Below are 25912 nucleotides of genomic sequence, written 5' to 3'. Positions count from 1 at the left end.
GTAGGGTTAGGGTTAGGAGCTAGGGTTAGGTTTAGGGTTAGGATAAAGTTTAGGTTTTTGGGTTAGGGTTAGGGTTAGGGTAAGAGTACGGGTTAGGATTAGGGTTAGGTTTAGGGTTAGGGGTTAGGGGTTAGGGAAAATAGGATTTTGAATGGGACTGAATTGTATGTCCCCACAAGGTTAGCTGTACAAGACTGTGTGTGTGTGTGTGTGTGTGTGTGTGTGTGTGTGTGTGTGTGTGTGTGTGTGTGTGTGTGTGTGTGTGTGTGTGTGTGTGTGTGTGTGTGTGTGTGTGTGTGCTAACACAATGAAAGCTAACTGGTGGGAAATGACAAGGATGGCTGGAACTTTCTCTCACTACTGATCTTATTACTCTTACTCTGACTACTGATCTTATTCTCTGAGCTGTAGATCACCCAGCATGCTCTGCTCCACTTCACCGGTGGGCAGAGCTACAGCTACATTTGATGAACTAACATTACTGATATGATTAACCACAAATACTTCACAGCCTTTTGGACAGAAACATTGACAGAAATTACATTATTTTATTAGAAGAACATTCATTTATAAGGTGAACTCTTATGTACAGAGAAAAAAGTTGTTCAAAATATCTTGATATATTGTTCTTATCCTTGTTCTGTAATAACATTAATACTATAAAACAACCATAATGTACAGTTATGCTCTATCATAATATATTTTCATATGTACTGCCCATAACGTACAGCCACGTTATGCATAATGAACCACAATATAGTCGCAAGTAGTATTCCTTGATAAATCCACAGCCTTTTTCTAAATTAGGAAGTAATCAAATAACTTTACAGTCAAGGCCGAGGTATGAAATCTGAATGGCTCACCAAAAGGAAAGCAACAACAACCATTTTAATTGGTTTGATAAGGACGATCTCATAGTTGTATTGTTGATAAGGTAACATTCGGGAAGGTATACAATATTTAATATTTTTCATAGACTTTAACATATAGTTAAGAGGTCATCCACTAAAAAGACCAATCTGTCTCAGATATGTCACTCCAAACCATGGATACAACATCAGAATATTCCCCCAAATACATGTACACCTACATGTAATATATATTTTCTTCGTAAAACTAAACATGATGCCTAATGCCAGGTATTGTCATCGGATCCATGGTAAACTTTGGTATGTCAACATGTTCATCCATTTTCCCTTTTTCCCTCAACTTCCTTTTTGTCAATGTTCTTTTGAGTGGAAGTACCAAAACAGATGGATGAATGGATGGATGCATGGACAGCACGAGTTTGAAACTTGGGATGAAGGTTGAAGACTTGGAACTACCACAGTTAAAGGCTAGTTCACTGACAGAAAAAAAAACTCCCTTTACCAAATCTAACAACCCATGTAACCATCAGTCTTTTCCCAGGACTTGACAACCCCCATTGTCTCCATCCCTCTTGACTCATGGATGCCATAGAACATGTCTCAGCTGGGGGCAAACACTGTCTCAAACTCTTTGAGGATGAGCTCCACAATCTGGTTCTGGAAGACCATGTAAACGGTTATGTTGGCCGACTCAGTCTGGGGCCTGAGTAACGTAGGGCCAAACACGATGGCCACACTCTGGACTGACATACGGTTCTTTTCCCCAAACTCAATCACTCTGGAAGAGAGGAAGAGGAGGGGATGAGGAGAAGAGGGTGTGAAAGGAAGTATGAGGAGAGTGAAAAGTGTTCAGTTATTTATATCGTTTTTATAGTTTTATGTAAAACAATAGAATTATATATGTATATATACAAATAAATGCCAGTTTCTACCACAACAAGCACTCACTTGAGGAGATGTTTGAAAAGGAGGTGCATGGTATCGTGGTTGGGCAGGGGAAGGGACCTCACCAGGTCACGGAAGTATGACACCTTCTGAGGATAGTCCTGGATTTCTACCAGAGAAAGAGTCATCCCAAATGTCAATTTATTCACATCCTTTCATGCTATTTAGGTCAGACTATGTCAGTTCATTACTATCATGTAATTTGAGTCTGACTATTGAGATGCATCCAGAATGTTTCATTAGGACCTGGCCTAGACTTACTGATGGCAGCGATAAACTTGTCGAAGAAGCTGAAAGGGAAGAGAGGTTCAGGCAGCTCCCTCAGGAAGAGCTTCAGCGCCCCTGTGATCACATGTATCTCCTCCCACTGACCATCCTCTAGGTCCAGATTTTCCTCTGGAGGGAGGGAGGGAGGGAGGGAGGGAGGGAGGGAGGGAGGGAGGGAGGGAGGGAGCATGAGGACAGAGAATATGGTTGATATAAAAATGTGATTTGATTTGATTTGATAATACTGCAAGATGCTCCATCTACAAATACATTACTAGTCCTTGAAACTTGCTTTACCATGATCTGCTTTGTGGCGTAGTCTCTGAATGACAGCTAGATTCCCACTAACTCTGTAGATCCCATCAATGTCCAGACCTAAGGGGAATGCACAATTGCGTTGCCTCTTTAGAGATGGTAAAGGTAAAGGTTGATATTACGGTCTCAGGATAAAGAAGGAATACCTACCTCTAATCTCCACTGCCCTGATGCACTTCTCCACAAACCTGGGCACAGTGCTGTTCTCTCGATGGCACAGCGTGTCCAGATGACAACCAAACACATTATCTAGAGAACCACGATGAAAAACATTCTGAGTGCCGTAAAGGTATCATAGAGATACAATAAGGTTACTCTGCTATGTCATATAAACATGCTATAAAGCCCAGTCTTACCTCTTATGTAGCCCTTCTCCTTCACTGACTGCAGTGTGGGCCTCTTCTGGAGGAACTTGCGTAGTTTGGTGCGGACACGCCCCTGATCTGATGACTCGGCACTGATGCCTGGCGTAATTTTGGTGGCTGCTGGAGAGGGCAATTTATAATGGATGCAGCTTTCGTTAACTACCTAATCTAATGCCCAGTTATCAAATATTGACATTTTACACCTATTTACACCTCAAAAGCATTGAAAGACCTGGTGGTTCATAACAGTAGGTTGTAGGACACTCATACTTACAGCTGGTCCTCTTGTCTCTGTCTGAAGCAAGTGGAGATTTCTCCATAGGCTCCTCCTCTTCCTCTTCCGACAAGTGATCTTGGTCCTGAGAGAGGAGAGGTTATACTTGGCCTACTCTAATTAGAACTTGTCACATAGACACCTCCTGGATACTCACCAGCTGTCTGACGGTGTCCAGTATGATCCTGTGCCAGTCACAAATGATGCTCTCTGTGTCGTACTGGATCAGGTACTCACACCCATGACGCGTTTTCAACTGGAGCGGGAGAGGGAAAAAGCCATACCAAGAGTTAAATTCAATTCATTTTGATTCAGTTCCTGAATTCAATGAAATAGAACTGACTTCAACCCTGACAGACGTTAAACACAGCCCATACCTCCAGAACGTTCTTCTTGCTGGACTTGTCCTTGGGGGCCCAGCCCACAGTGGCTCCCCGCAGCTCCACTGTGTACTCTGGGGTGATCTGATTGGTCTTGTTCTGAGGAATCACGGACCAATGACATTCATTCAACAGACCTGGTGGTTCGTAATAGTAGGTTGTAGGACACCCAATCCTGACAAGCAAGCAAATCATTCTTTATGAATACAATGACCTTATTTTCTAAAGTGGTGGTTGTGAGTGGTTATTGTAGCAAAATGTTCTTACAGAGTTTCCTGAGGGTGCATATTTTGGGTCTTTGTGAAACGTGAGAATGCCTCCATGCAGCACTGTCCATGACGGACTCCAATTCTTCCTATTAGAAAACCAGAAAATAAGGAATCATTGGTCCATTGCGCAAATCACAATGTGTTGTAATTTTTGTGGTTGACTTGACATTACCTAATTCTTTTCCCATTGTCGGCCACCTTGGTTTTGTTCAGGATCCCTGCCTTCTCCAGTAGATGTGTCTAAAACGAGCAAAATAGAGACAAATATTAACAAAATATCACAAATGACAGAGTGAGAGTATATGAACATTTCTACTAATGGTGATTACCATCAACCCACAGACCTCAGATCAGGTTTAAAGATGTTGTTAGTTATATTGTACTGTACGCACATCAGTGGAGGCTGCTGAGGGGAGGACGCCTCATTATAATGTCCGCAATAGAGTGAATGAAATCGTATCAAACACATGGTTTTCATGGTTTTCACTGACATACATAGGTAAATGAGTTAAGCAGTTAGTACCCACATTGGGCCATATGCTACTGGACTTGCCCATAGGCCTACTTGCTGATATGAACATTGGACTGTTCATGTTAACAGATTATTGTAATTGTGAGCTATACTTCTAGGCCTGGATAAAGTATTGCTGTGACTTTGCAATGCATATACTAGGCCACTAGGTGGCAGCAACAAATGTTTGTGTTGGCAGTGTTCCAGGTTATGCTGAATTCTTGGGCTATGAGCACAGGTAAAGAGCAAAGAGTATAAGTAGCAGATTCTTTACACCTTTGAAATGTGAGTCAGGTGTCAACATGGGAGTGGTCAATCTTAGTATATGTGTGTGTGCATCTTTGTGCATGAGTGCACAGTTATACATGCTTGGGCGTGAGTATGTTTGCATGGATTCATAAAATGGGAAATGATCCTTTGGGGTTGACTTTGCTTATAGCATTGACATTCAGCACTTTGACATTACTGTGCCTACTACATAAGACAGCGTCATAAGTACATTCAGCACAATGCTTTGAAAGGCAATGCAATAAAATATGGTGTCAATCAGATCTGAAAGTACTACCCAACAAGCCACCACTTGCAAAGGTCCAACAAAAACAACTACAAATGCTCCCTCTCCCCACTAGGGGGTAGTGTCAATGGTGGTCTATCATGACACGATCATTTAGTACAGGGTTGATTCAAATAATAAAAGTTTGATGATGAGTTGGTTATTTGAATCAGCTGTGTAGTGCTAGGGCAAAAACCAAAATGTGCACCCAGGGGGGGGGGCAGGACCCTGATTTAGCCCTGATTTAGCCCTGATTTAGCAGATGCTTGTTATCCAGATAGCTTTCTTATCCACACACGAAGTGAAGAGAGAGAACAACCCATTCAAAGTTAGTAGTTTCACTTAAACTTAAACATAAGAAACTCTTATTCAGCCCTTTTAAGAGCATACATGTATATAGTATGTACTGTAGCCAATATCTAATCCATTAGCTCCCCTTCCCAAGCGCCGTTAGTTCTCCTATCCAATTCTATATCATAGTATGTTAGTTAGATCAGAACACCCACACACCACCAGAATGCAATGCCTGTCTGGCAAACTACACTATGCATCTATCAGGCCTGACGTGGGCCGTAAGAACCTACGTGCTCATGATGTGAGTCTGTGCTCAGATGTGACAGTCTACTCCGTACTCCCAACCTATCGGTCTTTATGGAGAAAACAATACAATTCTTCAATGAATGGAATAATGGGTCTTCAGGCTCTTTGTCATTTAGAAGTGCTTGTGTGCTGTCTGTACAGTAGAGTACATTTTATTGAGTTAGTAGTAGGGTTTTAGTCAATTCCACTTCAGGAAATTAATGAATTAAAATTCATAAAATTAACAATAAAATCATTGTTGAAAAATAATGCAATTTCCAATTCAATTATTGTGTGTACTAGTCCAAACACGTATCATTTATTATTGAGGGCCAGTAGAAAATGACCTGACAAAGATCCCTATGGATTCAAAACCTTATCGTGTCGTATGTTCTTACTGTACTTACATGGTGTGGCGTCTCGGGGGAGTTGCCTGAGCTGGATGCTTCACTGGTGATGTCCGAAACGTTTCTCCTATGTGTTGGAAAGAACCTCTGCCAAACGCAAGGGAGGGAATTGGGTTCAGGTTGGTTAGTCAACAGTAGTCGATAGGAACTTATTGTTCAAACAGAGCTTCCCTCTTCAGCAGAAATCCTGTCAAATTTTATGAGTCATAATTCTATCCGCTTTCTCCCCTGCCCCCTCCATTCTTGTTGTAGTTTCTCCCATTTAGGCTTGTAAGTGACCTCCTGAGAGGAAATCAACTAGGACAGGTGTTTCCATCTCCTGTTGAGGGGGTCGACAACGACACATACACAACGACATCCTTCCACAAGGGCATTGTGCATAAAACTGTGAGGGCCAGGTGTCTCATGTCAGGGACTAGTCCTAATGGCTTGTTTGCTTGGGACTACCAGAATGGCCAATGCTGCAGTTTCTATGTTCCTATACCGTAGTGCCAAATTCAGTCTAGATTCCAAAAAGAGATTCTAATGGCCCATAAACGTCTGTTGCTATACCAACGGTGTGAAACCTCCCTCAACGTCCCTGTCCATGCTCTGGGCTCCCCAGCTACTTACGTTGTCTTCTTGGGAGGGGCCAAACTGAGCTGGGCCGATGGTGTGTCTCCAGTTCTTCAGAACCGGCGGACTGTCCTGGTCCACTCCATTCCTCACCTTAGGCAGACTGGATGCAACTGGGAGCTGAGAGGGTTAACAGAAACAAACAGTGTAAAGGCCCTGGCCTATTTAATCAAACCCAACTTATCTGAGGTAAGGGCATATTTTTTTTCACCTATGTGCAGTACAGAGTTACCCCATACAATGTCAAGCTCTTTGAGACCTGGTAAAAAGACACTCAACCATTCCTTGAAATTACAATATTGCTTCTCTTCACCTCTGCTGGAAGGTTCCACTGGGATCTGGAGCCGTCTCTCAGGTAGTAGTACGTCTTTCCTTCTTGATCCACAGACTTGAGCCACTGCCAGGATACACACACACAGGACAAAACAGTGTTTGACACACACTGCATGGTTTCTCAAACCGCTACCCTTTCAAAGCTCTGTACCTCCATTCAATACACTTACCTGCTCCTGTGTGCGTTCGCTGGTGAAAACGGTCTTCCCATCTGCATCCATGGAGCGCTTCCAGCCCACCGGGACACTGTCTAGAGTGGCCCGAGGTATGACGGCCTGTTTAGCCTGTGGCATTGGCAGGAGGTCTTTGGGGAACACCGAGGAGGAAGTGTCTGGAGCCTCGTGGTCTTCTGTCAGGTAGTCTTCCTTTGGGAGAGGGGGCTGAGGAACAGAAGATTCGCAAATGCTTTTAAGATGGAACTCAAACTGAGTGGCCAATTTCTAAAAAGTTTATGACATGGTTCATAACATGCTAGCGATTCTGCTCAAATGGCAAACGTTCTTAGTAACTTGACTAGTAACACTGAGAATAAACAGCAAAAAGTAAGTGTATGCCATAACAGGCTTAAGACATAACTAGCTAATGAACTAACGAAACAAGTCTCCCTCAAGACCATGAATCTGTATTTTAGAAGCCTTATCTGTTGATGAGCTTGAAACAATGGCCATATTAGTCAAATAAAGCATAAGCTAACCCCTACCGGTCCTCTGTCTGGGAGCTTCAGCATAGGAGGCTCAGTAACAGGAGAGGAGGGGGCGATGGGCTCCGGAGCTCCCCAGGACGTGGCCCCAGAGGTGGGGTTATAGAAGTAGTTTCGACCTGTGGTCTCATCCAACACCTGTTCCCAGTTGGAACCCTGGGATGAGGCAGGGGACAGGGCCGGGGAAAGGGCTGGGGACAGGGCCGGGGAAAGGGCCATGGACAGGGCCGGGACAGCCAACGCCTCCTTGGGCAGCTCCATGTCTGTGGAGGGGAGGGTGCTACGGGGGTCGGCCCAAGTGGTTTGGCCCGTGGCTGGGCGGTAATAGAACTCTTTCCCGCTGTCCTTGTCAGTGTGCACCTGCCATCCCTCCTGGGTAAGAGGCAAGTCAGGACTCAGAGCTACTAACGGAGGGGATTGTGGGATGTTTTTCTTCAGCTCGGTGACGTTGGCGTAAACAGCAGTGTTGGGGCTGGCATTTTCCACCTGGAGACAGAGATGAAAGAAAAGTCAGGTCAGTCATCAGGAATAACATGAGGAATAAATGTTTCACCCCAGTCCTAAATGGCCACCGAGCCACTAGTCAATAATATCTTGTGCTCTATATGAACAGAGTACTGACTGCCTGCGTAGTACTACCCAACCTCACCTTATTTGCGGTGAAGCCAATAGCCCCATCAGCCCCTATGAGAACAATCCGTGAGAATCTCCACAACACAAAAGACAGAGGGGAAAAAAGTTCTCTCTACCTGCACCTCCCTTTTCTCCCATCAAGTAACAAAACACTGACTTGGGATCAAATATCATTCTCCCAACCCCTTTGTTTGAATAGGCTGTTACCCAACTCATCACAATATGCCCATTCTTACAAAGTGCATGCATTTAAAGAGCTATATGTGGATCTCGCTTTTGAGTGTTTTTTTTCTTTCTTAAAAGAGTACAGACAATATCAACATTCAATTGTAAGCCTTTTTTCAGTTTTAGAGGAAATGGCCATACGGCAGTAATATCTGCATCCAAAAAAGTGATCTGTCCTATTAATGTCTTTCCCGAACCCTACATACATCTCAGGGGTGTGGAAGTAAAGAGCAAAACATCCCATCTCAAACAGAGTAGATTTCCACCACGTGGAGGTGAGTAGACCACAGGGAGCTGTGTGGCAGACCGTCACTTCATAGATAAACACATTTCAACATGAGCCAGACATTATAAGAAGCTATAAAGACTGGGGAAGTTTGAACAGATGATGTCACAGCTAAATACAGTACTATAGGCCACATATACATTTCAGTAATTTAGCAGACACTCTTATCCAGAGCGACTTACAGGAGCAATTAAGGTTAAGTGCAGACAGATTTTTCACCTAGTCGACCTTTCGGTTACTGGCCCAACGCTCTTAACCTCTAGTGTACTGTACCTGCCGCCCTCACATGTAGGCTAAGTACTGCAGGCATAGAATTGAACATGTAATTCAATTGGCACAGACACAAAAATTAGGACAGGCTGAGTGAAATGACCATGAAGTCTTAGATTAGTGGTCATGAAGGAAAATACCATAATTGGGACGCACACTCTTAGGTACTTACATGGGAGACACCCAGAAAAGTCACAAGCCTGTGCCTGAAGCTACGGCAAGCCTTGAAGATCATGTCGGTCATATTCCCTGAAAAAGGCACCTCTTCGAATTATGTAATGATCAAATATGTTGCATCCCATCTGGGGATATAACATTTTAACTAATAGATCCAAAAGCAGAAGTATTGGCAAGGACATACCACAGGTTTTTCAGACCATGTACCAGTTCCTTCTTTTGATTACTACCTGGCTTGAAGAGGGACTTGTTTTTAGGTTTGAATACATTTTTAAGAAACACTGAAAAAGCCAGAGACCAGGGAATAACTGTCTTCGGGTTGCCCAATTCGCACCTTGTAAAACAGACATTCTTCATGAAAAAATAGCTTTAAAAGAAAAGCCTGGCTCAGAGGTAAGGTTTCTTTCATATCGGCAAGACTCTTCTGTGTACCACACATGGACGTACACTGGCCTGAACACACAGACGGACTGTACAGACCTAAATACTTTCAAGAAAAACACAAATAAGATACATGACTGGGTGGAGGATGGGAGTCGACTGTCCAACTGTCATTTCCTCTCAAGATGGGCTAATGGAAGTTTTGAACATAAACACACATCCCAGTTGGGTCGTTTATACTGCTTACAACATCTCGGCCGTAAAGTACCTGCGTAATACTTATGCAAGTATGAAGTAAAACACCAGAACACGTTGATACATACACACACCTCTATACCTGAAGGTACTCTAACGTCTAAAATGTGCACAATGAGAGTATTAGTTCTGTGCTGGAATGATGCTGTAGCAGATAGCATGGATAGTGTTTCTTTGTGCTGTGACATCACCTTCTCTGAGACCTGAGGTGTCTGTCAGAAGCTGTGGATCCCGGTTTGGTGGTACCTAAAGGTCAACCTGTGATACGCGAGTCTGCCCACTGTTCATGTCCTATGAACAGCTGGCATTGATTGTACAAAACATTAGGAAATCCTGCTATTTCCATGATATAGACTGACCAGGGGAATCCAGTTGAAAGCTATGATCTCTTATTGATGCCACCTGTTAAATCCACTTCAATCAGTGTAAATGAAGGGGAGGAGACAGGTTAAAGAAGGATTTTTAAGCCCTGAGACAATTGAGAAATGGATTGTATATGTGTGCCATTCAGAGGGTGAATGGGCAAGACAAAATATTTAAGTATGGGGTATGGTAGTAGGTGCCTGGTTTGAGTGTCGCAAGAACTGCAACGCTGCTGGGGTTTTCATGGTCAACAGTTTCCCATGTGTCAAGAATGGTCCACCACCCAAAGGACATCGAGCCATCTTGACACAACTGTGGGAAACATTGGCGTCAACATGGGCCAGCATCCCAGTGAAACGCTTTCAACACCTTGTCGTCCATTTCCCAACAAATTGAGTCTGTTCTGGGCAAAAGGGGGTGCAAATCAATATTAGGAAGGTGGGTATGTGTGTGCATGACGCAACAGATGACAACATCATAAAAAGAACTCCAGACTCTTGTACCAACATAATTGTTTTGTTATTCAAATGGTACCTCCGACAGACACACCCTAGAAACCACCTGGGTTACAAAGCTGCTGGATAGAGGTTGATACTCACAATCCTAGAATCACTATACAGTCCTGCTTCATTAGACAGAGTAATAAACGCTACAAATTAATAAACATGCCTTGGGCAACGCAGAGCATGGGCAGCAGTAAATATGCAAGTAAAACTAAAAACAAACACTCACTCACTTTCAGGTTTCGGTTAACACCACCTGATAGGTTCTTCTTTGCGGTGGGAGAGTTGTCTTTGGAATGTGGCAGTGACTACTGACTACACATTCAGGTTAAAACATCAACACCTGGCTGTGGAAAGTTTTTCTAAAGTAGATGTTAATTAAGCCTAGCCTACCCATCTTCCTTTACAGTAGTAACACAACAATAAGCTACAAGTGCAGGTGCGTGTAGCAGAATAATCTAAAATGATATTAATAACAGATGCATAATAGTAATAAAAGTGATTGTGGTGATGATTCTTTCAATCAACCGGAAGGAAACACATTATTTCTTATGCACTAAAGCCTCCTCGCTAAATAGCATACCAGCCTCCTCAAACCAAAGTAAATGGTAAGGATACCAGAATGACTGGTTCACACACAGCAACGTGAACATTTTCTGCCAGTCAGCAATACCTGTCATGCCAACCATTTGTTTGGAGTCAAAGTGGATAATGGCAATAGTGTGACTTTTTGTAATCTCTCTAGGATAGGCCTACTGTCACAGAAGGAAAAGCGATAACATACCTTTACATCAGATTATGTTCCTGGCTGCGTGTATCCAAGCAGGTTATGGTCAAGTATTAACTTTCTGCTTGTGACTCATTGTCAATGATTGATATCTACTAGCAATGAAAACCAAGATGGCATTCCTCCCTTGTAGTTTGACCCCTTCTCCCTGGCAGGGCTGGGGCAAACCTTGTCATGCCCGTCATCATAATATTATCACACTTACAATTACATCAAGCCTTTTGAAACTGCATAAACAGGAACAAGGAAGTCAAAGACAATTACAGATGTACATACTGGACCCAATGTGTCATTTATGATAATGTAATTGCGTATAATGTGCCAGAATATTCGAGAAATTACAACTGATTGACACTTTACAGTTTAAAATGAACTACAACTGATTGACACGTGATGGTTTAAAATGTACTATTGTAAAATCACTGTAGTGGAATAGAGATACACTGAGTGTACAAAATATTAGGAACACCTGCTCTTTCCATGACATAGACTGACCAGGTGAATCCAGGTGAAAGCTATGGTTCCCTTATTGATGTTACTTGTTAAATCCACTTCAATCAGTGTAGATGAAGGGGAGGAGACAGGTTAAAGAAAAATGTTTATGTCTTGAGACAATTGAGACATGGATTGTGTATGTGTGCCATTCAGAGGGTGAATGGGCAAGACAAAATATTGAAGTGCCTTTGAAAGGGTTTTATGGTAGTAGGTGCCAGGAGAACCGGTTTGAGTGTGTCAAGAATTGCACCGCTGCTGGGTTTTTCACGCACAACAGTTTCCCATGTTTATCAAGAATGGTTCACCACCCAAAGGACATCCAGCCAACTTGACACAACTGTGGGACGCATTGGAGTCAACAAATCTGTCGTTCTGCCCCTGAACAAGGCAGTTAACCCACTGTTCCTCGGTAGCCCATCATTGTAAATAAGAATTTGTTCTTAACTGACTTGCCTAGTTAAATAAAGGTTAAAAAAATTAAAAATAAACATTGGGACAGGATCCCTGTGGAACGCTTTCGACACCTTGTAGTCCATGCCCCGATGAGTTGAGGCTGTTATGAGGCAAAAGGGGATGCAACTAAATATTAGGAAGGTGATCCTAATGTTTTGTACACTCAGTGTATATGGACAGATTGGAACTATATAAAAGCATAATCTCAGTCTCGCTTTATACTGTCTTCATCTTAACTCTTCGAACGCTCACTCAGTATTGACCCTAGAAATCAGATGAGGTGACTGAATGCTGCATGGCAGTGAGTGCCACATGGTTTACTGGTTGATGTGCCTTTCCATTCAATCAACAGTGGACTGACTCATCAATTCCTTATATTAATAAACGGAAGAAAAAACAGCTGACACTATCAAGGTTATGGACCCATATTCAGCCTGTAGATATTTAGAGTAATAGTAAGTAGCCTATAGAGCATGACATAAATACCCCCCTACAGAACAAGAACATAATGGTCTGGGCTAATGCATAATCACAATCTATACCTGAGCTATTTTGCATCTGAGGGTCAAACACTGTGTATGTCAGAGGTCATTGACAGACACTGTGGTCTATGCCATTTTCACATACAAATATACAGTATATTGACAAGATAAGTCAACTGGAGGAAGGTAATGTTTTCAAAAATCAAATGTGTGCTCAAATAATACCAGGCTATTTGATAGAAATTAATGTTTACTCTGAATCACTGTAATTTACACCACATGTATAAGAAATGTATTAAAACTGTTACAGTTAGTAGCTATTAATGCGCATAAAATCCTATTTAATCAGACCAAAACCTCAATCCAAATCTAAACAACAAATGGAGCCATCATCGACCATAAAAAGTGCAAATTACCTGTTTAAAGTTTGTTTGGTTAATCCCAGGCTCAATGTAGAGTAGACTATCCTTCAAATATATCATTTAGAAGATACAGACTTCAGTTTTCCCTTTATCCAGTTTTAAAATACAGTATTCACCTCGCTATTCCACATTGTACACTCACACACTCCATGCTTTGTCAGGTACGCTACAGTACAGTTAAAGCCACTGCCTAGCAGCAGCAAGTCTTGGGAGTGGTTGCAATGTTCCTCAGTTTAACCCTCTCTTGCCTGCATAGATCGCGAGCGCACAGAATGCAGCCAACACAACACTGATAACTTGCATAACTAAACACTAACGTTTTAGAAAAGCATGTGTGCGTGTAATTGAGATACACTGAAGGGAGTATCTTTACTCAAATCGCCTGTTTACATTTAGCTAATTAAATAATTATGTCATGAGAGCATTTCAGGATTCAGGAGCTCTGCAAACAGTTCTGCTCAAAAACTTGAGTGTGTGTGCGTCAGTGTTTGTGTGCGGACTGGCGTGGTGTGGGGGCTAGCCTATTGGAGTGGAGTATGGAAACGTGTGTTTGTTTCCAGTTGTTTGGGGTGAGGCTTGCAGCCCTACAGTACAGGAAAGGGCTCCTCCTTTGTTTGTAAACACACAGCACAACGGCCCAGGGGTGCTGCTAACTGGGTACTATGGCTGGGTGGGTGTACCTACTTTCTACCAGCATGTCACATGTGCAACTTTACTCCACACACAGAGACGTGTACAAAGCTCTCCCTCGCCCTCCATTTCGTCAATCTGACCATAATTCTATCCTCCTGATTCCTGCTTACAAGCAAAACTCAAGCAGGAAGTACCAGTGACTCGCTCAATACGGAAGTGGTCAGATGACGCGGATTCTGAACTACAGAACTGAATTGCTAGCACAGACTGGAATATGTTCCGGGATTCATCCGATGGCATTGAGGAGTATACAACATCATTCACAAGCTTCATCAATAAGTGCATCGATGACATCATCCTCACAGTGGCCGTACGTACATATCCCAACCAGAAGCCATGGATTACAGGCTACATCCGCACTGAGCTAAAGGCTAGAGCTGCCGCATTCAAGGAGCGAGACACTAATTTGGACATTTATAAGAAACCCGTTATGCCCTCCAGCCAGTGGTGTAAAGTATTTAAGTAAAAATACTTTAAAGTACTACTTAAGTTACTTTTTGGGGTACTTGTACTATACTTTACTATTTATATTTTTAACTACTTTTAATTTTACTTCACTACATTCCTAAAGAAAATAATGTACTTTTTACACCATACATTTCCCTGGCACCGAAAAGTACTTTTTACATTTTGAATGATTAGCAGGGCAGGAAAATGGTCCAATTAACGCATTTATCAAGAGAACATCACTGGTCTTCCTTACTACCTCTGATCTAGCAGACTCACTAAACACACCTTTTGTTTGAAAATTATGTCAGAGTGTTGGTGTGTGCCCCTGGCTATCCATAAATAAATGTGCTTAATATAAGCAATTTGAAATTATTTATACTTTTACTTTTAATTTTGATACTTAAGTATATTTTTGCAATTACATTTACTTTTGATACTTAAGTATATTTAAAATACTTTTAGACTTTTACTCAAGTAGTATTTTACTGGGTGACTTTCACTTTCACTTGAGTCATTTTCTAATAAGGTATCTTTACTTTTACTCAAATATGACAATTGAGTACTTTTTCCACCACTGCCTCCGACAAACCATCAAACAGGCAAAGCGTTAATACAGGACTAAGATTGAATCCTACTACACCGGCTCTGATGCTTGTCGTATGTGGCAGGGCTTGCAAACTATTACGGATTACAAAGGGAAACCCAACTGCTAGATGCCCAGCGATGCAAGCCTACCAGACGAGCTTAATGCCTTCTATGCTCGCTCTGAGGCAAGCAACCCTGAACCATGCATTAGAGCACCAGCTGTTCCGGGTGACTGTGTGATCACACTCTCTTTAGCCGATGTGAGTAAGACCTTTAAACAGGTCAATATTCACAAGGCCGCAGGGCCAGATGGATTACCAGGATGCGTACTCAACGTATGCGCTGACCAAATGGCAAGTGTCTTCACTGACAATTTCAACCTCTCCCTGACCGAGTCTGTAATACCTACATGTTTCAAGCAGACCACCATATTCCCTGTGCCCAAGAATGCCAAGGTAACCTGCCTAAATGACTACCGCCCCGTAGCACTCACGTCTGTGAGTGTGCTTTGAAAGGCTGGTCATGGCTCATATCAACTCCATCATCCCAGAAACCCTAGACCCAGTACAATTCGCACACTGCCCCAAAAGATCCACAGATGACGCAATCTCTATTGCACTCCACATTGCCCTTCCCACCTGGACAAAATAAACACCTACATGAGAATGCTATTCAGCATTCATCACCATTTTGCCCTCAAAGCTCATCACTAAGCTAAGACTATACAACTCCCTCTGCAACTGGATCCGGGACTTCCTGACGGACTGCCCCCAGGTGGTAAGGGTAGGCAACAACACATCTGCCACGCTGATCCTCAACACAGGGGCCCCTCAGGGATGCGTGCTTAGTCCACTCCTTTACTCCCTGTTCACCCACGGCTTTGTGGACACGCACGACTCCAACACCACCATTAAATTTGCCAATGACACAATGGTGGTAGGTCTGATCACCGACAACGATGAGACAGCCTATAGGGAAGGGATCACAGACCTGGCAGTGTGGTGCTAGGACAACAACCTCTCCCTCAACATGAGAAAGACAAAGGAGCTGATCATGGACTACAGGAAAAGGGGGGCCCATTCACATCAACAGAGCTGTAGTGGAGCGGGTCGAGTGCTTCAAGTTCCTTGATGTCCACATCACCAACAAACTATCATGGTCCAAACACACCAAGACAGTTGTGAAGAGCGCACAACAATGCCTATTCCCCCTCAGGAGACTGAAAAGATTTGGCATGGGTCCTCAGATCCTCAAAACGTTCTACAGGTGCACCATCGAGAGCATCCTAACTGGTTACATCACCGCTTGGTATGGCAACTGCTCGGCATCCGACCACAAGGCGCTACAGAAGGTAGTGTGTACGGCCCAGTACATCACTGGGGCCAAGGTTCCTGCCATCCAGGACCTCTATACCAGGAGATATCAGAGGAAGGCGTGATATCAGAGGAAGGCCCTAAACATTTTCAAAGACTCCAGCCACCCAAGTCGTAGACTGTTCTCTCTGCTACCACACGACAAGCGGTACCGGAGTGCCAAATCTAGGTCCAAAAGGCTCCTTAACAGCTTCTACCCCAAGCCTTAAGACTGCTAGATAGTTAATCAAATGGCCACCTGGAATATTTGCATTGACCCCTTTTTTATGCTGCTGCTACTCATTGTTTATTATCTATGCATAGTCACTTTACCCCTACCTACATGTACATATTACCTCAATTACCTCGACTAACCTGTACCCCCGCACATTGACTCGGTACTGGTACTCCCTGTATATAACCTCGCTATTGTTATTGTATTGTGTTACTTTTATTTATTTAGTTTTAACAAATATTTCCTTACTTACTTTAAAAATTTCAAATAAAGGGCTTGTAAGTAAGCATGGAAATGTCTACACCTGTTGAATTCAGCGCATGTGACAAATACAATTTGATTTGATTTGTATCAGAAACAGAGAAGAGTGCATTTATTGCTTAAGAGCTACAGAAAATGTTATAGTACTGTGAGTGAGACATGATCAGATGATCGAAAGCTCATTGAGTCATACTGCATGTTACATCCTGTCCAATATGCATGTTGCTAATTATACCTGTACCACAAAGCATCTAGCAGTTATTTATTCTCATGTTGCAGTCAGACACAGGCTACATTTAGAATTACTTAGCTATTAAGGCAATAAAAAAAGTTCATGCTCTCATGACTGTCTACACCTGAAGAGTTTATTTACAAAATGCTATATCCACCCATTTTTCACATTTGGGTTTTTTCATCAGAAGTGGTTGCTTATGGGTACCTTCATGTGTGTGTAAAATATTACTGTTCTCAGATTTTTTATCAATAGATTTTAGATGTGTATGAAAATGTGTTTTTTTGCTAAACGTTATACAGTATATCCATTCTTTAGCCGGAATGGAATGTTCGTATCCTGTATATTTGACTGTGATATCTGGTTGTCTCACCTAGCAATCTTAAGATGAATGCACTTACTGCAAGTCGCTCTGAATAAGCAATGACTAAACAATGTTTGTATATATTGATGTCACAAATGTATCATTTGTACATTTCTTTATACAACATGTAGTTATTTGTTATATTTAAATGTGTAAAACCTAGCAGTACTAATTTATCTGGGAGTGAGGCGGATATGTAATATTTAGCAAAAAAATATGATTATTTGTCTCTCTGAAATGAAACCATCAAGCGATAGATTTTAAACAAATACATGTCTGTCATTGAACAACCCCATGCCATGATTAGATAGTGAAAAAACACACCAATCTCTTTCATAATTTCTTCAAACAATAAAAGCTAATTTACCAACATTTCTGAAAATGGATATATAGCGTAAAGTTTTTAACTCATACAGCTTGGCTGGTTTACAATAGTGAGTTATCAGGTTAAAGGGGTGCATACCTTGAATTATTTGGATACAGTCTTTATAAATGATGAATGGATTCTTCCTTATGTAGCTGCTTACAGAAGTTGACCAACTCATTGGCTGTCACGTTCTAAATATAATGTCCACTACTTCAAATGTAATTGAATGACTCCATGCTTCTCAGCCATGATAAATGATCATTTAATTCTACATGTCACCTACAGTTCGGCTTCCATATAACAAACATTGTTTTCCTGTGCTGTGAGTAGACCAAGTCACTTGACGAAAGGCCACAGAATCAAAAGCCGAAACCGAGGAATCACACAATGTTTCTTTTGTGTCAAACGCAAAGAGGTGAACAGACACAGAATGTGGCTGAAATCCAATCGATTGTTATTGTGCAGACATGCATAGAGTCCTTTTTAGTGAGTGGCCATGTTTTAAAGACACTTTAGTTTGTTTCTTACTGCAACTCAGGCTTCTGTGTACCTGCTTAAATATAACAGAAATCAAACTGTGCAGGTGAGAATGAAGCAAATACCTCTAAAACAGTGGAGGCTGCTGAGGGGAGGACGGCTCATAATAACGGCCAGAATGGAGTGAATGGAATGGTATCAAACACATATGTGTTTTCATGTGTTTAATACCATTCCATTAACTCATATGTGTTTAATACCATTCCATTAACTCCATTCCAGACATTATTAGGAGCCATCCTCCCCTCAGCAGCCTCCACTGCAGTCTAAAAGTAGTACTATGTTGACTAAAATGTAACCCAAGGTTACTAATCTTTGTGCAGGTTCAGATATTCCAGTTTTGTAACAAGAAGTGTCAAAAGTTGAGTAGTCAATAAAAAGATAAGATGTTGAATACATAGGATGGTTACATGTGAATTTCTTTACACAGATAGTAGGCAGGACAAAGAGCTTTACACACATTCAATGGTTAACTTAACACTGGTGCAGCAGGTTAAACATAAAATGCAGATTCATTTAAAATAATTTATCATCAACTAATTTAAAACAGGCAGGCAATAATGACTCGAAAGTCAAACATTAAACTACTTTTTACTATATTTAAACTACATTAGTACAGCATGAACTTTGAACTTACCCTGGCTCTATCTATCGCATTCTGTCTCACAAGATCACGAACTTCTGACATAAATGCCTGTCAATTGTAATCCAAACTCAACAAAACCATGGGACTCCACTTTTGACACTTGAATAAGTTTGCCTCTGAGCCTATGAGAGATCTGAAGCCTTTGACCCTCCTCTCTGCACAACATACTTGTGTCTGAGTGTTGTAATTGCATGGTTCCTGCATCATAACATATCTCCCTTCCCAGTCAGATTCAAGCCTGATAAAGTTCCTTTGGGAGAAGAAGTTCAGGCTTTCTGAGGAAAATGTGTATTTCAAAGTATCTTGCCCCATAAGTGAATGTGTTGTTTGACGGTGTGTCTTTTGTCATGTTGTTTCAAGTGACAACATTAGACTGCGGTGTAATGCATATCATCTCTGCAGTTCATGTAAAGCGGTGATTCAGGATAGCTTATAAGTTATTTAATATCGTGCACCAGGTAGGCCTATGTAAACAGTACAAGCATCAATCACCAAAGCTGTTAACTAGTAGAATCAGGTGTGCTCTTGCTGGGCTAAAACAAAAATGTGCACCCATGGGAGGCCCCCAGGAATGGATTGGGCCAATTCTACACTAGCAGGAGTGAAAAATATTTTGGGTAACTCAGATTGTTCTAGCAATTCTCACATAGTAATAACTTCATTGGGGGGAAGGATGTTTGACATGCTTTTTACATTTGTATCACAAACAATTTGTTTAGAAAATCATGATTAAAGTGGCCATTTTAGGCCCTTTTTAGACCTATACATGCCTCCTGTAAGACCCTATGATCTGTGAACTGCACATGATACAGACAACATCTTGGTGTCATTATCCTCCTTTATAGTGTGCTCTAACATATGGAGTATGTCTAGATTCTGAAGTACTATTTTCACAAGCATTTATTCAACATGAAAAATATTAATATGATTATCTCCAAAATATCCTTTTTGATTTAGCTTATTTTTATTTAAAACAATTGGAACAATATACTCTTTAAACCCGTCCAATTTCCAGAGTGGCTCTCTGATACTTTTAATGATATGACCCATTTTATACATAGACATTAACAATATATAGGTCATTAACCAACCACAGCAGAGGGCATTCCCTTTGAATCTGTTTACCATCCACTGTATTGGTGGTGCTCATAAAATGTATCATAACTTCAGAATTAACAGAGTCCACTCTGGAAATGTGATGTACTTGTAGAATATATGTCCTTAAATTGACAAAATAAAAAAGGGTCGTTTTGAGATATTATTATTTTTAATGTTGAATAAATTAATGTGAACATTTTTATTTCAGAATCTAGACATACTCCATATGTTAGAGCACACTATAAAGGAGGATAATGACACCAAGATGTTGTCGGTATCATGTGCAGTTCACAGATCATAGGGTCTTACAGGAGGCATGTATAGGTCTAAAAAGGGCCTAAAATGGCCACTTTATCATGATTTTCTAAACAAATTGTTTGTGATACAAATGTAAAAAGCATGTCAAACATCCTTCCTCTGAAGTTTCTATACGAGATCTGCCAAAACGATCTCTTTGCAAGATTACACCCGCTGGCGTGGAATCGCCCACTGAACAACCCTGATATAGATCCTTCCTAATCCCTCTCGTCTCTCCTATAATTTTCCTATTATCTGACCTAAAAACATGTTCATGCACTTTTTACAGCTCTTTAAATGACTGTGAATGTGAGTGGTATAACCAGAGAACTTTTACATTTTCATATGTTTGAAAAGTTGAAAAGCATCTCACCACTTCCTGCCGACACGGCTCAAAAAAGCATATTCTCCGTTGACGTCACCTCAGCAGTGCATCCCTGTAACTGACCCTCTTTTCCTTTGTCTTCCATTGTTTCCTCTGGCCTCCCTATTTCATTATCTCTGTGGCCAAAGCATTAAACGGACTGGCCACAACCTCATGACTAACGCTAGCAGACAGAACCTCATGTGTTTCTCCTGACTATTATGTGTGATGCCACTGACAGCAGTGGTCATGCTAATCACCATTGTATTCCTGCTCTTTTCTTTTGAACACACTTCCTTCACCGCTATTGGCAATTGAGGAGTCACAGAGTCAAGACTGAACTATAGCTATAGTCTCCTGAGAAGTTGAACTTGTTCAACGAATCAGTTGACTGCAACTTTCAGTGAAAAAGTCAAGTTACCAGACAGAAATACGATAAGCAAATCTCTTCCTGAAGTTTTAACTTGAATATTTAATTGCATTCGTCACATGCTTCGTAAACAACAGGTTTAGACTAACAGTGAAATGCTTACTTACGGGCCCTTCCCAACAATTCAGAGAGAAAGAAAATAGAGAAATAATAGAAAAGTAAAACACTTAATAAGAAAAGTAATAATAAATACATAATGAGTAACAATAAGTTGCCTATATACACAGGGTGCCAGTACCGAGCTGTCGGGAGCTTCATGAAATGGGTTTCCATGGCCGAGAAGCCTAAGATCACCATGCGCAATGCCAACCATCAGCTGGAGTGGTGTAAAGGTCGCCGCCATTGGACTCTGGATGAGTGGAAACGCGTTCTCTGGAGTGATGAATCATGTTTCACCATCTGGCAGTCTAACGGACAAATCTGGGTTTGGTGGATGCCAGGAGAACGCTACCTGCCCCAATGCATAGTGCCAACTGTAAAGTTTGGTGGAAGAGGAATAATGGTCTGGGGCTAGGCCCCTTAGCTCCATGGTTTGGGCTAGGCCCCTTAGCTCCAGTGAAAGGAAATCTTAACGATATAGCATACAATGACATTCTAGATGATTCAGTGCTTCCAACTTTGTGGCAAAAGTTTGGGGGAGGCCCTTTCCTGTTTCAGCATGAAAATTCCCCCGTTCACAATACGAGGTCCATACAGAAATGGTGTGTCGAGATCGGTGTGGAAGAACTTGACTGGCCTATACAGAGCCCTGACCTCAACCCCATCAAACACTTTTGGGATGTATTGGAACACTGACTGAGAGCCAGGCCTAATCAGTGCCCGACCTCATTAATGCTCTTGTAGCTGAATGGAAGCAAGTCCCTGCATCAATATTCCATCATCATCTAGTGAAAAGCATTACCAGAAGAGTGGAGGCTGTTATAGCAGCAAAGGGGGGACCAACCACATATTATTGCCCATCACTTTGGAATGAGTTACCACATACTTTTGGTCATGTATTGTGTGTACATATATCTAGGAATATTATGCCCGATAAAAACAGTAGTAGCAGCGCATGTGATGAGACAAAAAGTTTGTGCAAAAAGGGTCAATGCGGATAGTCCAGGTTAACTATTTGGTTAACTATTTAACAAACAATTTAGCAGTCTTATGGCTTGGGGGTAGAAGCTGAATATGTGGATGTTGCCAGGAACAACCTTGATTTCCTCAACAACATTTAGTTGCAGACAGTGCCTCCCTGTGGTATCTTAAGCAATGGAGGAAAGAAAATGTCCACCATCTGTGAACAGGTTCTTCAGCACCCTGCCCACAGTGTTAATTGTCTGACTTGATATGCTATTCCAACTATTTGCTTGGTCTCTGTAATTGCTATGTACAACACCAGTGAGTGTCTGTCTATCTGCCTGCCTTGCTGTATAGGTCAATGGACAACTCCCCCACCCTTCCTCCCATTCTTACTTCCTTGAGACAGATGGTACGGAGTAACTGCCACAAAAGGAGGTCAAATTGTTCATTTTCATGCTTGACCGTTGGGGCCTCACAATATGAAAACATGATCTCTTCTAAACAATGTATTCATAAAACAGCTGCATTTTACCAGACAGACTAATCCAACATGTATCCTACAATAACTAGCCACTTCCTATGGAAGGGGCTCCCAGATATTGAACTTCATGGGATACTATTACTCTATGAACTGTAAAAGGCCCCGTAAAGGCCCCATGTAATGAAGGGCCTCACCTTTAATCATCCCTTCATAGGCACATACATAGTGTGAGGGAAAGACTGTGGCCCCAATGCGATCAAAAAGGCAAATCGCCCTGCACGTTCACTACTTACAACTACTTTACAGATAATACTTTTACCTGTGTCTGTGTTGGAGATGGAGAAGTGGGAGCGATAACAGGTGTAGGTTCAGCCACAGCAGCAGGACTCACAGTCGGGGTCTTCTCCACTATTATAGGGGACTCATCCAGCTTCAGGTCCAATATGGATTCATAAATATTCTCAGTGTCCTCCTTCGATTCGTCCTCAGGCTCCACACTAGATTTCTCCTTTTCTCCCTCCTCCAGCTCCAGAGGACATTCCGGCTCTTTCAGAGGTTCCTGATGGGGAATCCTGCCACCGGTGACCTCGGCATCAGGAATGATGGACGTCTCCACTGGGATGGCCTGGGAGGGCCGGTGGAGGGGGTCAGCTGGGCTGAAGCTGGGGGCTCGGGGGTTCAGGGATAGAGACTCCTCCACCGACAGGGAGGAGCCGAAGAGCACACTGGAACTCAGGCTTAATTGCTTCTTGTGTTTGGCACTATTGTTGGCTTGAGGCGAGGGCACTGTTAATGGAACCTCAAGGGCAACGTAGGAGTGAAGGCCCGGCAGCGAGTCGTTCAGCCCGCCGCGCTTCAATGCCCCAGGAGACGGGTTGTGGAATTCTAAGGGTACGCCAAATGTGGACATGCGGTGCTCAGTCTTCTGATGTCTCTTCGGGGAGCGGAGGCGGATAGTCACCTCATCTCCCACCCTCGTTTCTGCCCGGTCTGGTACAGAGTGCTTTGGGACTGGCACTGGCACCGGCGCAGGAACCGGAATTGGAACCAAATCAGGACTGGGTGGGTCAGCAAAGTCCAGCGGGGATGGGAACTCTGCGGGGAGCTCCTTGACGTATTTAGCAGGTATATAGAAGGGCCTTGCTTGCTCGTTCTTCCTCACGTGCCACCAGTGGTCATTGGTCTTGGCCAGCAGGATGTAGCGTTCGTTGGGCTTGATGGACACCAGGCCCCCATCGCGGCCCATGTACTCATACTCAAACTCTACCAGCACCAGCCCCATGTTGCACACCAAGGAGGACATTGTGGCAGCGTGGTGGCCGTGGCAGTGTCCGTTGTGGCCACCCACCCCCCCCCCCTTTCCCCAAGGACGGTCAAGGCTCCACTGCAGCCCTCCTAAAGGGAACACAAATATATAAAAATTGGTTCACTACATTACTCATATTTTACAAAAGTATTGCATTACCTTACTGTTCTTGTAAATATACAGTATGTTCTGTACATATACTGTACATCTTCACGTTTTTAAATATACATATTGCAGTACACATGATCTTGTCACTATCAAATGCTAGTATATAAGTATATCTGTACATGGGAATGTGTACATTAGGTCATTCCAGTTGAAGCACCAACACTACAGAATATGTGTTCAGCAAACACAGCAGATCTCTCGATGGCCACGACCCACGCCCATTGTCAACAGATACTGTTTAACTTCAAAGATTACCCAGCTGCCAAGTGGTCAAACACACACTACCAGTAGATCTAATAGTCAACCCCCTATAGCTCTATATCATGACAGCACATAGATCACTGCTTGTGACACATCTGGACATCTGTCAATCCAGCAAATGTGTTCTCCATTTAGAAGTTACATATAAGTCCTTTAAGGAAGTTGGTTGGAATGCATTTGATTTGGTTGATATGCATGTCCATTTTAGGGCTTCAAATGTACTGTTTTAAGCCCTAAAATGGACAAGTGTTATGTCATGAAAAAAGCAGAACATGTCATATGTTCCCTTTTAGCTTTCCTAAACGATTGTTCTGACTATGCATGTCACCACATTGTGTTAGCCTGTTAAGCTAAACCCTAGGTATTATCTTGGGGAGCCAATGCAAGTATTCAGGTCTCTGGCAAGGTTACTCATCACACAAGCGTAGTCACCTCTTGTTGCACTAACTAACTAGTTTGGTAGAGTATGATGTCATTTGGTAGAGGATGATATTTTCATGGTGTTGTTCATTGTAAATATTACAGATTTTCCCTGACTGGTGAAAAATCACAGCACCGGAAGCCTTTCCTAAGCTTTAAACATCCTATAAATACCTTCTGTCTCTCCTCTCCTCTGAGTGTTTGTTTGTCCCAGTCAATCATTTGGCTAACCCTAATTTTTAGGACTTTAATGAATATCTGCATTGCTTGATTTGCGAGTGTGACAGTTTAGTGGTAGTTCCATCCTCTCTTTGGGCTGGCTGGGATGGCTGGGCTGGCTGGGATGGCTGGGCTGGCTGGGCTGGCTGGGATGGGGCGTACACAAAGAGAGAAGCAGGAAAAAGTAGTGTCGTTCTCAGCAACATGATAAAATATATCATAACACCGACCAGTCCGTGGCGGGTCAGACATCATGAAACAGGATGTGCTCGCGATGGAAGTCGTTCCTCATCATAGATCTGGGAGCAGCATACCCTACACTAATAAATACCCTAGTACTAACTGTAATCCTTAGGGCTCAAAACTGACCTTAGATCAGCTGAAAGGTCACATGCATGCACACACACACACACACATGTGCGTAAACAGACCTCACACACAATAGGAAAATTACATATCCATTCTGACATCAAAACCTGTTTTGGTCTTGTCTAAGAGTAGCTTACCATGACGTGTCAAAGTGAGAACGAGTTGACCTCTCTCCTCAAGGCCAATTTAGAGCAGTCAAAATATGTCGTCATAGAAATCAAGTGACCCCTCTTTCTCTCACATCTTAAGAATATCACACAGACATACACCCACACACATATATGTCTCTCTTATCTCAGACCACAACGCTAAACCACATACTGTCTACCACTCAAGGAAACACAACTCTTTTTAACCTAAGGGAAAGGGTGGAATTTGCCTATTTCAACACTGAAAATGAAAATACATTGCATTTGTATGCTTGTTCTATGTTTTTATGTCAGTATTCTCAATTGCAGGTACATTGAACGACTATCTTCATTATTACTAATGACTGACACTCTGCCTACTGCTTGCCATTGTGTGCAGGCCCAAATACCAGTAGTCAAACATAATGACAGTGTATTTTAACACTACATAGCATACAGCATGTTCTTGT

At 42.3% G+C, this 25912-nt stretch overlaps 1 protein-coding gene across 2 annotated transcripts; it reads right to left on the bottom strand.

The window, feature by feature from the left end:
- Positions 1 to 540: 540 nt before the first annotated feature.
- On the bottom strand, positions 541 to 23931 carry LOC120034467 (rho GTPase-activating protein 27-like). Of its 2 annotated transcripts, none has more exons than XM_038981040.1 (17): positions 22891 to 23931; positions 7383 to 7868; positions 6853 to 7062; positions 6663 to 6746; positions 6347 to 6469; positions 5735 to 5821; positions 3857 to 3924; positions 3683 to 3770; positions 3413 to 3514; positions 3193 to 3291; positions 3036 to 3120; positions 2753 to 2881; positions 2547 to 2645; positions 2379 to 2456; positions 2076 to 2210; positions 1818 to 1923; positions 541 to 1647 (listed from the first exon to the last, which is right to left on the bottom strand). In XM_038981040.1, exons 1-17 carry the CDS (start codon positions 23872 to 23874, stop codon positions 1470 to 1472), a joined length of 3141 nt encoding a protein of 1046 aa, XP_038836968.1. In that variant the 5' UTR covers positions 23875 to 23931; the 3' UTR covers positions 541 to 1469. The 2 variants fall into 2 exon arrangements, with proteins under 2 accessions (XP_038836968.1, XP_038836969.1); XM_038981041.1 differs by having other exon boundaries at positions 2753 to 2878.
- Positions 23932 to 25912: the final 1981 nt, after the last annotated feature.

Source organism: Salvelinus namaycush, chromosome 41 (assembly GCF_016432855.1).
Source record: "Salvelinus namaycush isolate Seneca chromosome 41, SaNama_1.0, whole genome shotgun sequence".
NCBI classification, from domain to species: Eukaryota; Metazoa; Chordata; class Actinopteri; order Salmoniformes; family Salmonidae; genus Salvelinus; species Salvelinus namaycush.
This window is presented reverse-complemented; position numbering and strand designations above follow the sequence as displayed.